Source organism: Gambusia affinis, linkage group LG01, assembly GCF_019740435.1.
Source record: "Gambusia affinis linkage group LG01, SWU_Gaff_1.0, whole genome shotgun sequence".
NCBI lineage: Eukaryota > Metazoa > Chordata > Actinopteri > Cyprinodontiformes > Poeciliidae > Gambusia > Gambusia affinis.
This window is the reverse complement of record NC_057868.1, coordinates 14,700,634-14,714,064: the sequence shown is the minus strand read 5'-3', so window position 1 is coordinate 14,714,064 and position 13,431 is coordinate 14,700,634. Positions and strand designations below refer to the sequence as shown.

Sequence of the window (13,431 nt, the reverse complement as noted above, 5' to 3'; positions counted from 1 at the left end):
GGTGTGACCTTGGACAGTGGAGGTGGATCAGTTCGTCTACTGGACTAACAGAAAATCCCTCCAGCTCACCCCTCACCATCTTCAACACTGTGTCACATAGACACTGTTCAGAAGAAGGCTTAGGGATTTGGCTCATCAACAGAACAGAACTGGTCCAGGGAGCAACAATCAGGTCTGCAGAAAGGATTAACAGGGCTGACCCTTCAGTTCTTGCACAGGTCAAGGGTCAGGAAAAGGGCAGCTAACATCTCTTCAGACCCCACACACCCTGGACACAAACTTTTAGGAATTGTACATTTTGGTCAGCGCTACAGAGACAGAATGTCTCTTTAATGAACATGGTGAACCTCTTACAGCCTCATTGGTCAGCTACTCTACTCTGAACCTACATAAACATATTGGAACAACTGTTACAACCTGCCTTGTTTCTATTTGTAATACAAAAATATTTGTACATACATGTACATGCTGTTTCTTTTATGATTCATTTTTATTTAATCAAAATTTGTATATTTATATTTAACGTCTGGACATTAAACAGAACTGAAATTCCTTGTTTGTGAATTGTGAACACAATCTTAGCCAATAAAGCCGATTCTGATCCCATCAGCTGTCAACGAACACAGCGTAGGTCACAAGACTTTCTGCTATGGTGCATGCTGGGAAATGTATTTCAACGCTGTACACGTCTCCTAGATTCCCAGCTGATACAGACTCATTGAAAACTCCGCTTCCCAGAAAGCCCTTCTGTTCCTATCGACGATTACTTCCACTCTGAACAAAAACTCCCAGCTCTGAGCTCTGTTAGAGCCGGTTGCGTAGGGTTGGACGTGATTGTGGAAGAGTTTTGGACTGATTTAGAATATTTTGTTTACGTACAGTCTCTTAGCTAAGCTGGTAGGGAAAATGGAAGCGAGGAATGCCGTAGTTGGTAAATAGGAGCTAGTGTGTTGCTAGCAGTCGATGGAAGCTAACCCATGTTAACAAAGCATCTGTTTGTAGTCGGGCTGTTTCGCTAGATTCCTGCCAATCGGTTATAATATTTCCTGAGGAAGCTCAGCGATGGAGGAAGTTGATAAAATCCTGATTCACACTCTCAGACAAGTCGGAACGTAAGTGTCTTCATCGTATTTCTGCAGGTTAGAGTTGTTGACAGCTTTCAGGCGGGATCTGTATGGTTTGTGTCCCACAGGGAGGTGGGTGAGGACGTCGGCAGGGTGAACCAATTCACCAGTGAGTTGATCGTGGAGGCGGTGGTCAGATGCATCCGGGTGATCGATCCGGCCCTGGGGGAAGGGCTACCCACCTCCCTGCCTCCGGGCATGTCCGCCCGCTTCCGGGTGGGCATGAGCCTGGCCCAGGCTTGCCAGGTGAGACTCCCCTGATCCGCCCACACATCATATCTTCTGATTAGGGTTCCCCAGCAAGTTGTTTCTAGAGGGACACGTGGATAAATCACACATTGTGACAGATGATCTGCCATGCTAACAGATCATGATCTGGCCAGCAGAGACAATATTCCACAGTAATATGTCCTGGAAAAGGCTTGAGTTACCTCTGTCTTTCTTTGAAAATAACTCCTTCCAGCTGCACAGCAGGTTCTAAAGTAGTTGCTAATATGGTATTTTGATGTTGATTATATGGTGTCTTCTGGTCAGTCTCCTCTTGATGCTGATGTGGTGATGTTGCAGGAAAAAAACTGCATGCTACAGGCTTTGGTTGAACAGCAAAGTTGTACTACAATACTGCAGACTATGTCAGCATGAACCAAATTGCGAGGAAATCTTGACCCAATCATAGTGAAATCTCCTCGATCAGCAGCCCGTTTGTAGGGTTCCGGCCAGCACAGTCTCTCCTCAAAGTTTACATTATCACATGCCTGTCTTCCTGATATGGGCATGTTCAGGTCACAGTGTTTGTGTGTCTTTTAATGCATCTGGAGTCCATATGTGAAACTTGTTTTTTGAACTCTGTGTCTCTTTTTCTCGACTGGTCCTCTTGCACATTGCCAAAAAAGAGCTCATGTGTGATCAGACAATAGAATTATTTTATGGAAATATCAGCAGAAATACTAACCTGTTATTTGGATGTCAAACTAATATTTTCACTGTGATGCAGAAATAAAAGACTTTCCTTTGCGTCTGTGTTGTACAGTCTATGTCCTGAAGCTACTATAAACTTCGAACCTCAAATTAGCATTATCCGTCTTACATTTCGCTCTTTAAAACTACAGAATACAAGTCATGTTACAAAATTCACTGACATTCTCACATCTTGCATATTTTCTTCTTATTGTACAGTATACTATGCTGACGTTTTTACCCGTGTGTTTCCAGGACGTTGGCTATAAAGGAGAGATTGGCTACCAGACTTTTCTATACAGTAACGAGCCAGAGATTCGCTCGCTACTCATGTACCTGGTGGAGAAAATGCCCAGGGAGAGCTCTGAGGCCTCGGACCAGCCCACAGGTACAAAAAAAACAAGCTGTCATCCTCAAGAAGTCTTAATATTGCAAAAGTACAGGCTTTGTAGCTTTGCTGTTCTCCTGCCGTGTTAAAGCAAAAGGAACACAAATGGAAGCTGTGAAATGTGTGAATATTTTTGTTCCTTTGTATTTGAGAAAAAATATGACAAGTATCGACTATCACTTTGTTACAGTGAGTCATTGCACTTCACTTTTTTGACATATTTTATTCCAAAATGAATTCAGTTCGGATGTTCCCTTAAAATACAGACCACGCTTCATAATGACAAACTGAGAATGGTTTGTTTGAATATTAATGTTCTGTACATCACCTGTACATAAGGATTCACAGGCTGTGTGCAGTATTTTGCCCGTGCTCCCATGGAAACGGTAACGTGCGGACAATTTCTCTTAAGCTTCATAGCGTTGAACTGGCGCATTGCATAAGTCGAGGCCAATTTAAAACTTCAACAGAGTCCACGGCTATTTTTCAGATTCCTTTTTTTTTTTTTCTAGTTTCAAACTTCTGGCCTTGTCTGGCATGGGGGCGGAGCTTCAGATGACAGGAGAGATGAATCAGCCACATTCTGTCTCAAAATACTGCTCAGATTTGTCAGTGTCATATTTTCCTCGTCGATCTGTTTGTGTGGCTTGTTTTTAAAAAAAAAATAACATGCTGTACTGCATATGTAAACACACGACACAACAAATCCCTTGAATCTGAACTGTAATTTTGGACCTTGTTTTCTGTTTTTATTTTTATTTTTTAAACTTGGCGCCACAGTTTTGAACCAGAATGGCAAAAGAATGTCAGCCAGAATAGAAAGCATTAAATTTAAGCATCACACAATGGTGTTAGAAAATATATCCTAATATACTCATTTTATACCAGTCCTTCTTAATATCCGATTATTTCCGATTATAAAATGAATCGGAAATATAGAGGGACACGTGATCGATCCGTGTCCGATCCGTGTCCGATCGGATCCCTGTCAAATACTCCCTTTGACAGGGAGTATTTTACTCCCTGTCAAAAATACTCCCTGTCTATTTTTGACAGGGAGTAAAATATAGACAAGTGCTTCTAGCTAAAAAGCTCCTCTTTGTTTATCTGACTTTATAAAGGCATGTATTCATAACTCCACAACGGTTATTCTCTCTTCCTGCAGGTAAATCGGCTGTCCTCCATAGAGCCATCGCTGCTGCAATCAGCGGCCAGCTGGCTGTTTCCTGGGTGCCTCCAAACTGCAGGTTGCCATTACACTGTGAAACTCAGGTATGTCAACATGTGAGAGCAGCAGCTGATAATATACCTGCTGCACACAGCTTGACTAATTTACCAAGCACAGGCCATTTCTTCACACTTCCTTTTAAACAGTTTGACGTTCTCATTTTTCAAGTGGTCTTGATTGATAACCAATAACTACCGGTATGTTAGAAAATGACTAATATGCTGTGGTGGCGCAGAGGTTTAGCACAACCCACATAAGGGGGCCTTAGTCCATTTTAAATGTTGTCTTTGTACATAGTCTCAATGAAACAAAGTTTTTGAATTTTGTCTTTAAATTTATTGAGCATTGTGACTTTGTTACAGTCATTTTTTAAAGTGTTTAAAATGTAAAAGGCTGATCTGATGCAGTGCAAAAAGCCAACTGGAAGCTTCAGAGGTCAGTGTATTTTCAGCCAAACCTTTTTTTTTTTGTTTAATAAACCAAAATGAGAAATCGTATAACGAGCCGGGTGGATCCGTTATCCGATTTCTCATTTTGGTTTAATAAATGAAAAACAAAAATATTTGTCTATTTTATTTATTTATTTTTTTTAATTTATTTATTTATTTTCACTTTTAACAAAAAACCAAACTGCCTGAAAGTACACAGACCTTCAGAGCTGGATGAAAACGTTGCCATCTTTGCTGAAATGCGTCTTCTTGTGTTTTAGAATAAAGCAGCATCACACAGCTTCCACGTCCGTCCACTCAGCTCCCCACACTGCACTAACGGCCAGAAGTATCTCAAAGGTATGTCCTCTGCTGCAGACACATGGCTGATTCAGAACAGAGTTTATGTTCAGTTAGCAAAATGCTAAGTAATCCTTTCAGTTCTCTTAATATATGTTCAGTATGAAGCACCAAAACAACAAACAGTGTTGCCTTGGGCTGCAACGTAATTCATGTGGCTTTGAGTTGTATTGAATATGCAGGTTTTACCGCCTCGCCTCAAACCCATCATGGTTTCTTCTTCAGTTGCAACTAGATTATGTAAAGTACTTTATAAAGTACTTTATATCCCTTTTCACATTCCTTTTGATTTGGCTTTTATGTCTCTTAAATCTTTCAGAGAATTAAAAAAATCGGACAAAGTCACTCGTGTAAATCCAAAATCTACTTTTGACATGATTTGTGAAAAACTGATTGTCCATAAACCTGATCACCGTTTGTGTCACTCTAGGCATCAAGTATTTAACTTTTCTTTGCCAGTCTGATCTGTTTAAGGTGAAGGTCTGTGGGATTTTAGTCTGGACTTTGTCTAGGCCACTCTAAAAACCTTCATTTTGCTTTTGTTTTTTTGTGTTTTTTGAGCCAAGTAGCAGTGCAGTTACCTGTGCACTTTTGATCATTATTCTGTTGCATAACCTAAGCATGCTTGGATCACAAGCTGATAGCAAAACATTCTCCTTCAGGATATTCTGGAGTAGAGCAGAGCTCCATCACATGACCACTACCATGTCCGAATGTCAGCCTGGTGCTTTTTTGTGTTAGTTTTACACTAGATGTAATGGGAATCACCTGCCTTAACATTCATCCTTTAATTTTTAGTCTAGATCTTCTGTCCTTGACCCTTTTTTCTCTATTATTGATCATCTGTAGAGCTTAGTGTTAGACTGCATTTAATTTGCAAGGAAAGGCAAAAACAGTCTTATGTAACTTTGTAAGTTTATTACACTTCTGGATTTTAAAAAGCTTGGATGTCAAAAAAAGATCTGAAGTCTGCACCTTACCATAAAGGTTGCAAACAAAATTGCTGAGTGAGGAAGTTAGGCTTCATCAGGATTGCCTACCGAGCATCTGTTTTATTCAGTATAAATCTTGCTGTCAAATTTGACATCTTATGTAGAATAAGTATTAGCTTAATAAAAATGTTAGCATATTTCCTAGTTGAATGAAATGAGAGTGCCTGTGCGCTGCGCTTACAGAGGTGAAGGACTACCAGAGAGACTTCCTCCTTCCTGTCACCGCTCAGCTTCCCAGTCAGACCTCTATGGTGTCGTCCATCTTGGAGCAACACACGTTGGACTTGAGCAGTGCTCAGGAGTGGGATACCGAGTGGAAGAGTCAGGGCCTGCTGTCCCGCCTCACACCACAGGTCAGGGCCGCTCCACATCAGAAAATCCCTCCATGTCCCCATGTTGGAGCAAAAGTGTTTTAAATGTTATCAGAGGGGATGAATACTTTTTCCTCTTTTTCTGTCCCGTCTTTGCACGGTTTCCATCTCAGTGTCCAGCATTGTGTGTGTGTGTGATGTGTAATTCGCTGCTGACGGTGTTTTCCTGCGTGTTGAATAGGAGTACCGCTCCAGGAAACTGACCCGTCTGCGTAAACGCATTGAAGAGCAGCTGCGCTCTGCTGCCGCACCGTCTCCCGAAAGTGTCTTCAGCGTTCCCCGCTCCACCTCTGAGCTGTCTGACCTCTTGCACACCTTCAGAGGCTCCGCCCCTTCTGACCTCATCCTTACCAAGGGCAGCCATTTCACACACACTCAGAAGTTTACCTTCACACAGGTGAGAGTCCTCCGGATGAGTAGACGGAGCTCTGCAGAGCGGGTTCAGTACTTACTGTGTGTTGCTCCTGCAGGAGGCTGCGGCTGTACCGAGCCCAGTCCACACGGGGCGGCAGTCGGAGGGTGATGCTCAGCTCCGCCAGCAGGAGGAGCTAGCTGCCCTGCAGCAGCAGTTTCAGCAGCTCTGCAGTGACGTCGACCTGATGGTGGCAGACATGAAGCACATGAGTGTCACTAATGCTCAGGTATTTCACACAGCATTTAGATGTCCTTCTTCCTCACAAGTAAGGTATGGTGATTTTATTTATATAGCACATTTTCAGCATTTCAAAGTGCTTTACATGAATTAGAGGAAATGCAATAAAAAACAACAACAAAAAGAACAGAAGAAAAGCAAAAAAACAACTAAAGTACTCCACAATTATACACTAAAGCATCTATGCACCACAAATCTGGAACAAACTTCCAGAAAACTGTAAAACAGCTGAAACACTGACTTCCTTTAAATCTCAACTAAAAACCCATTTGTTTAGGATTGTATTTGAAACGTAATCAATTGCAGGTTTGTTGACGGAACCGGACTTGGTGTTCTGTTTTGATCGTTGATTCTATGTTGCATTGTGTTTCTGTGTTTGATTTGATGTAAAGCACTTTGAAATGCCTTGCTGCTGAAATGTGCTAAACAAATAAAGTTTGATTGATTGATTGAACGATGTGTCTGCCCAGTTGATTATTTTTTGTTTCTGTTTTGGGGGGGATTTTATTGTAATATATAGGGGGGCCAGCTAATCTTTGGGAACCACTGCATTAATAGGAGCCTCCACTCGCCAGGTGGTGGGCGTCCCCCCAGACAGAAACTTGACCAGCCCATTCCCCACCTGGGCTGCCCAGGTCAAAAGCTTCTGGGTCAGCAGAATGTTCCCCCTTGGTGATTGATATGAAAGTACTGTCCGACAACACCAGACGTGCCTGCAAGGGAGGCACGCAGCACACAGAAGCACACAGTGTTGATGTGCTTCGGTTTATTCCCTTGGAGATCTCATCCCCCGGGCAATCTGTTGCTGCCACGATGCCCCCCAGAACTGGATGCATCAGCATAGACAACGTCTGGGCGAGACGGTAGTGAGCCCAGTGGAATCCCCCTCATCATAATCACTGTGTCTCGCCACTGAGCCAGTGATGCAAGGCATTGAGGCGACACCAGCAATTTCTTGTGTTGGTATTTTTCTTAGACGCGTGTAAAAATAATTTCTATTCACATTGCGTCTCTTTGTCTCTGGGAAACTAAGAAGTTAGTAATGTTTCTTTTAAGGGTTTTTTTGATGATAAATGCAGAAGCAACCATAAAAATCAAGACAGCAACAATAACAATAGTAATATTAGAAATAAATATGACTGACCTGCTCCCAGTGGAAAATCCTCTGAAAGAAGAGAAAAACTGACGTTCATAGAAAGGACTATAACTTTTAATATTTAGATACAGTTTGTATTAAGATTGTTTGCTGTAGATTCTACTGACCTCGGCGTGGCTGTCCTGCGTTCGATTCCCGGCCTTTTGAGAACTTAAAGTGTTAAAAAGTCTTTAAGAATAAAAATGTATTAAAATGAGCACATGAAAAATATATGTGAATTGATACTTCATACAGCAGGTGTCTTTTTTTTTTTTTTTTTTTACCCAAAGAATGGAGTACATTCCTCTGTCTTCTGTTTTTATGCCACTTTATTTCACGTGTGGATTAGTTTGCTCTGATCCCTTTGTTTTCCGGGATAACTGCTGTAAACCTCCTAGCATTAAAAATATCCGAAACATATTGACTTATAAAAGTTGCTTTGCTGGTAGGTATTTGACGAACTGAAGCAGAGGGAGATGGAAAATACTAAAAACGAGGAGAAGATGCAGGTAAAGAAGAAAACCATTGATCTGTTGCCAGACGCAGGCAGCAACCTGCAGAAGCTTCAGGTAAGAAAGCATCTTGTGGAAACTCTCATTCCGCCTCAGAGAAGCTCCTTTTCACTCCCCTGTTTCTGCTCGGCCCTCCAGTCCCAGGTGGAGGCCAGCGCCAACCGGGTGGTAAATCTGGCGTCTCAGTGGGAAAAACATCGCGCTCCGCTCATTGAAGAACATCGCAGACTGAAAGAAATCTGCAGCACCAAGGATGTGAGTGGTGGAGTAAATACAACCTCTGTTCAGCATCAGTTCTGGTGGTGCTGATGTTGCCTCTGCTTTCCACAGCTGGAGTCTTCCACAAAGCTTTCAGAGATCAAGTCTCTGCATGAAAAAATCCGTGCGGCCACAGCGGAGGCGAAGAAGAAAGAAGAGTCGTACAAGCAGCTGGTACGTCTGCTGATTCCGCCTCATCAGTGGCTTTCTTGTTATGACTGTGTGATGAATGCTTTCCTGTTTGTGAGACTATAGAAGAGTTGCAGCCCGGCATGTCTAGCCATATTAAAATTTGGGCCAATAACCATGTTATATTGTTTACAGTTACGTGCTGCGTCACCATCACCGTTACTAGACCAAACAAATATCACATAAGCAACAAGATGGAAGTAAACACCAGTGATCAGTATCAGACCAGCTTTTTAAAATCAGACCAATATGTTTAAAACCTGACTAATGTCTGCAGGTACCGATGTTGGTTCCAATATATCATGCATCCCTAGCTGCCGCTGTACCACAGTGCAGTGTGTCTCATGACTAATTCCAGATTTTGGGTTTCTTCTCACTTATCTTTAGTCAAAAATAGTATTCCTGAAACAAAGCATTTTCTCCCCCAATAGAGGAGGACCTGCATCACTCAGTTGCCCAGGGGGGAGAAAAAAAGTTGATTTTCAGTTTATATTTTAGAAAAGTAAGAAGCCCTTTTCTTTTGTTTTCATAAAGCGGTGTTTGAACTTATTAGTCGTTTTTAACCAGTCCAGTTTTCCAGTAGGACCTCATCTAAGGTGCTCCATAACCTACATTGAATATCTGGTTCTGTGTTCTTATAAGCTATAAAGGTTTGTCTGATCAAAAACTATGAAACCTGATGTTGGAATAATCCACAGTTGTTTTTCCAAAACAAAATACTGCTAACAAATCTTCTATTGTGCCTTCCAGATGCCTTCAGGTCCTGGTCCTTTTAAAGGTCTACGTGTGCACAGCTGATCTACAAATAACAAGCAAAATAATCAGAATAGCATGTGCAATCTGGTTAGCGTGTCTACCTTCATGAATATGTAAAAACACAAGCTGATCACCAGAAAGCTCAAAATACTGGAAGGAGGATATGCAAGTGTGATAACTTACCAAGTGCAGTGCAGTTTTTGCATCTAAGTTTAGGGCATTTTCAAAAATAGGTGCAAACTGCACTGATGACAGACAACATTGTCTGTCAAAATATTTGGAACACGTATACAATAGAAATGATAGAAATACGTGAGTAATATCCTGTAGCAACACAAAATTTGAGCTGCAGGATTATGTAATAATTCCAGCGAGCCACCGCTTTCTGCAGCCCAGAAAAGATGCTGAAGATTATATTTGTCTGCTGCATTTTTCACAAATTGTACAGGTAGGAGATGTTAGTGTTGGGAAAAATTAACACAGTGGGACAACATCGCTGTTAGACCAAAAGAAAAAATATCACAGTTATGCTTAAATGTTGTTACTTAACGAGGCTTAACACTGAGAGCAGAAAACCATCACAGAGCTGAAGGGATCCTGAGGATAAAACTAATGCAGAGAATCATCCCTGTGTGAGAGAGTTTCCCCCCATTGACATGCCTGACTTTGGTTTGCAATGTTTGGACCAAGGAGGCAGCTTCCTTTATTCCAGGTTGTCTGGCCTCCAATCAGTCGCACATACACTGAAGCATGTGCTTTTTTTTCCCCCTTTTTTTTTTTGCACAAACAAAATTTTGATTTGATTTTGTGAGTACAATAAATCAAATCTAAATCTGAGGCAAACTTTTAGACCTTTAGTGATGTGAAGTAGCTTAGACCAGCTGTAGGCAGTGGACATATTGTAGATGTGGAGTTTTAAGTTGAGTCAAACGCGACGTGTGGCACTGTTGACCCGACTGATGCTGAAACGACCCCTTAGTAGTTTATTTATTCATGTGGGGTTTTTTTTTCTGTTTGACCAGATTGGTTTAATACTGGGTGTGTTTGAGTCAGCCTTGTCCCTCTTCTCTACCTCTGAAGGTGACTGAGTTGGAAAGCCTTCCCCAGGACGCGTCTCGGTCAGCGTACACTCAGAGAATCCTAGAGATTGTTGGCAACATCAAAAAACAGAAGGAGGAAATTACTAAGGTGAGATTTGAAGAAGTTGGTGAAGAGCACAAGATAATACACAGATTTGTAGGATTTATGGAGTTGGTCATATTACGTTGTGGAGAAATCATTTGGACTCTGTGTGGACTCTATTGTGCCACCGTTGCTTTTTCTCTCTCCAACTTCCTGTGGGATCTCCTCAGATCCTGTCAGACACCAAGGAGCTGCAGAAGGAGATCAACAGCCTCACTGGGAAACTGGACCGGACGTTTGCTGTGACCGACGAGCTGGTCTTTAAGGTAGCAGCCTCGTCTCTAACTTCTCATAGACACTTTGCAAAAATCTTCAATCAGACTATCTTTTGTTTTTTTCTTGCAGCTGCTTCCAGGAATCGATAATGTATCTCTTTTTTGTTTGATTCAAGAATAAATCCCCTTTGCTGTTGTTCTGTTTAGGATGCCAAGAAAGACGAGTCTGTCCGCAAATCCTACAAGTACCTGGCCGCCTTACATGAGGTGCGTCACTGTGACCGAGACCCTGATCTTTCTGTCGTCTGTGCTGGTTCATGTCAAGAAACCGTCTCCTGTTATGTCTCTGTCATTCACTACAGAACTGTAACCAGCTGATCCAAACCATTGAGGACACGGGAACAATCCTGAGAGAGATTCGAGATCTGGAGGAACAAGTAGGCTTCAGCAGACTTACCTCATGTTCAGTTTTTTTTGTGCTGAAGCAGTCAACTGCATCTGCACAACGTCGCTTTCTTTCTCCCTTACTCAAATGATCTTCTGCTAAAGTCCTTTAAATATCTTGAAATATAGTAACGTCCTTAAACGAAGTCTGGAAAAGTCTGAGTAAAATGTGTGCACCAATATAAATTCTTTTCGCTGTGACTGATGTATTGTTGTCTGACCGTTGTCTGCAGATTGAGACAGAAAACTGTAACAAAACCGTGACCAACCTGGAGAGGATCATGGACGACTACAAAGCGATCCGACAGGAGAACTCTGCACTGGCCGCCAAAGTCAGAGAGGGCTGAGAGGAGTTTCTGCTCCAGCGAGGCCAACAGCCAGTGGTGTAAAGCAGTCTGAGCAGGACAGGAGCAGCTCTTCAGGTAGATGCTGTAGAGACTGAAGTTCGCTAACATGGAGACCAGCTGGTTTTTGTACCGTTAAAAAACCAGTAATGCTAATGCACATCATGAATGAATGCAGAGATGGATTTTGTCTAGTTCGTCTCAAAGTGAATCTACAGAGGAGCTCTGATGGTCCATCCACTGGTTTGATTTGTGAAATGGGACTCTGGACAGCATACGGTGGCTTCATGATCTGTTTGCAGAGGCTCTTCTTTAGTGTCAAATTGTTTGATACATAAATTGATGTTTGATCTTCAGACGTTATGTGTTCTTTCTTGATCACATTTGAGCATAAAATGTTGAACAAATGGAATTTGAATGTAGTTAAATGGAAATGTTTTCTAGATTCATCAGCAGAGTATTGTATACATGGTACCAGCTTAAATAAAGATGCCTTACAGATCCATGGACTTAACTTATTTTTAACCGACTTAATTGATACAGTGACAGTTATTTGAAATTTACGTTTAAACCCCAAAGTCATTCATTTATTTTTATTCGGTATATTTCTGTGCCTTCAGTTGATAACGAATGTCGTCTCAAGGTTCCCTGTGATAAACGTGAATCATATCATACATGGAGTCAATTACATTCAAAATTGATCCTACTCATCAAAAAATCTATCTAGTTCAGTTAATGAATTAAATAGGTAAAAGGTCTTCAGGCTCAGGAAATCCTGCTTGACCCCATTGAATCACAGATTTGCAGCAATTTGTACTGCGCATGCATGTGGGCACAGTGGAAAGGAAAACCTTCCCTTAACGGGAAAAATCCTCGAACCTGGCTCAGCGTTTGCGACCATCTGCCACAACCAACTGGGGTTTATAAGATAATAAGGTAATGACTAGAAAATAACCTATCTTTATCTAAAACCTAAACAATTAAAGGATAAGCTGGGCAGCAGAGATAAGTCCAAGTCATTGGAAGCATTAAGCTCTCTAATCTTTTGAATCGACGATTAATAAGAGAGAAACGGGGAAGGAGCTTAAGAAACGTTAGCATGCCAACCTCTTCTGCCAAGGTTCTCTCCTCCAGGCCAGACAAACAGCAGAGGAACCCCTGATTTGTTGTTCAAGACTGCTGGAGGAAGGAAGACCATAGTAGGACATTACCAAACTTTCTGGGAGCCTGTCAATTGTTCTGCAGATACTAAAGGGTGGCCATAAACTAAACAAAACAATCAATCTCATGGCTCCATGAGTTTCCAGATTTGGGCTACAAGGGAAACCTCATCAACTCCAAATTAGTAAAACAATTCCTCTGCCATGTCTCGTCAATGCCTCTGCTCTTGACTGTAATCCTTTACCCATCTTCACACCCAAAACCCAAAGATCCATCTTTAATCACTTCAGAAACTCGTCACAAGAAGCTTGCCTTCTTTGTCTTTCCCTCTTCCCAGTCTACCTTGGTCTTATACTAACCCTGATTGGTTCACCATAACCCACACCTGAAATAGGAGAACAAAGTGGAGTCTACTACCAGTTTTCATGTTTCTCTGATTAAAACTTTCATTGGCTCAATGCACAGCCGCAATCTGTAAGCTCAAAATGAGCACACATTCTCAAATATCTTCATGATCATTCTCTGGATTCATCCAACCACTGCCTCTTTCCCCCTACATCCGGCCAGTTTATTCACTGTGTTATTTATGTGGACTACTGTGGCCAGCTGTCAGACTACTGTACTTACCACTTCAACCTTATTTTCTCTGAATGATTTTTGCACGTGGGTCAGAAAGTTGAAAGTGGACATGACAACAACAGGCTTAATTTTATCAACAGCTTTAATCTTCTGCTC

General features: G+C 41.7%; 1 protein-coding gene across 2 annotated transcripts; it reads left to right on the top strand.

Annotated features, from left to right (window-relative positions):
• Positions 1–739: 739 nt before the first annotated feature.
• ccdc22 (coiled-coil domain containing 22) lies at positions 740–12,038 on the top strand. Of its 2 annotated transcripts, XM_044114387.1 has the most exons (17): positions 740–931; positions 1,003–1,112; positions 1,193–1,370; positions 2,337–2,469; positions 3,635–3,741; positions 4,407–4,485; positions 5,661–5,830; positions 6,030–6,245; positions 6,319–6,489; positions 8,085–8,204; positions 8,286–8,402; positions 8,478–8,579; positions 10,431–10,538; positions 10,703–10,798; positions 10,955–11,014; positions 11,110–11,184; positions 11,425–12,038. In XM_044114387.1, exons 2-17 carry the CDS (start codon positions 1,063–1,065, stop codon positions 11,536–11,538), a joined length of 1,896 nt encoding a protein of 631 aa, XP_043970322.1. In that variant the 5' UTR covers positions 740–931; positions 1,003–1,062; the 3' UTR covers positions 11,539–12,038. The 2 variants fall into 2 exon arrangements, with proteins under 2 accessions (XP_043970322.1, XP_043970314.1); XM_044114379.1 differs by having other exon boundaries at positions 740–1,112.
• Positions 12,039–13,431: the final 1,393 nt, after the last annotated feature.

What these genes read in the sequence shown, in the direction of transcription:
- ccdc22 (XM_044114387.1), top strand. Translation starts at nt 1,063, where the DNA reads ATGGAGGAAGTTGATAAAATCCTGATTCACACTCTCAGACAAGTCGGA. An exon ending in ACTCTCAGACAAGTCGGAAC is followed by an intron (nt 1,113 to 1,192) that starts GTAAGTGTCTTC and finishes TGTGTCCCACAG; the next exon opens with GGAGGTGGGTGAGGACGTCG. An exon ending in TGAGTGTCACTAATGCTCAG is followed by an intron (nt 6,490 to 8,084) that starts GTATTTCACACA and finishes CTTTGCTGGTAG; the next exon opens with GTATTTGACGAACTGAAGCA.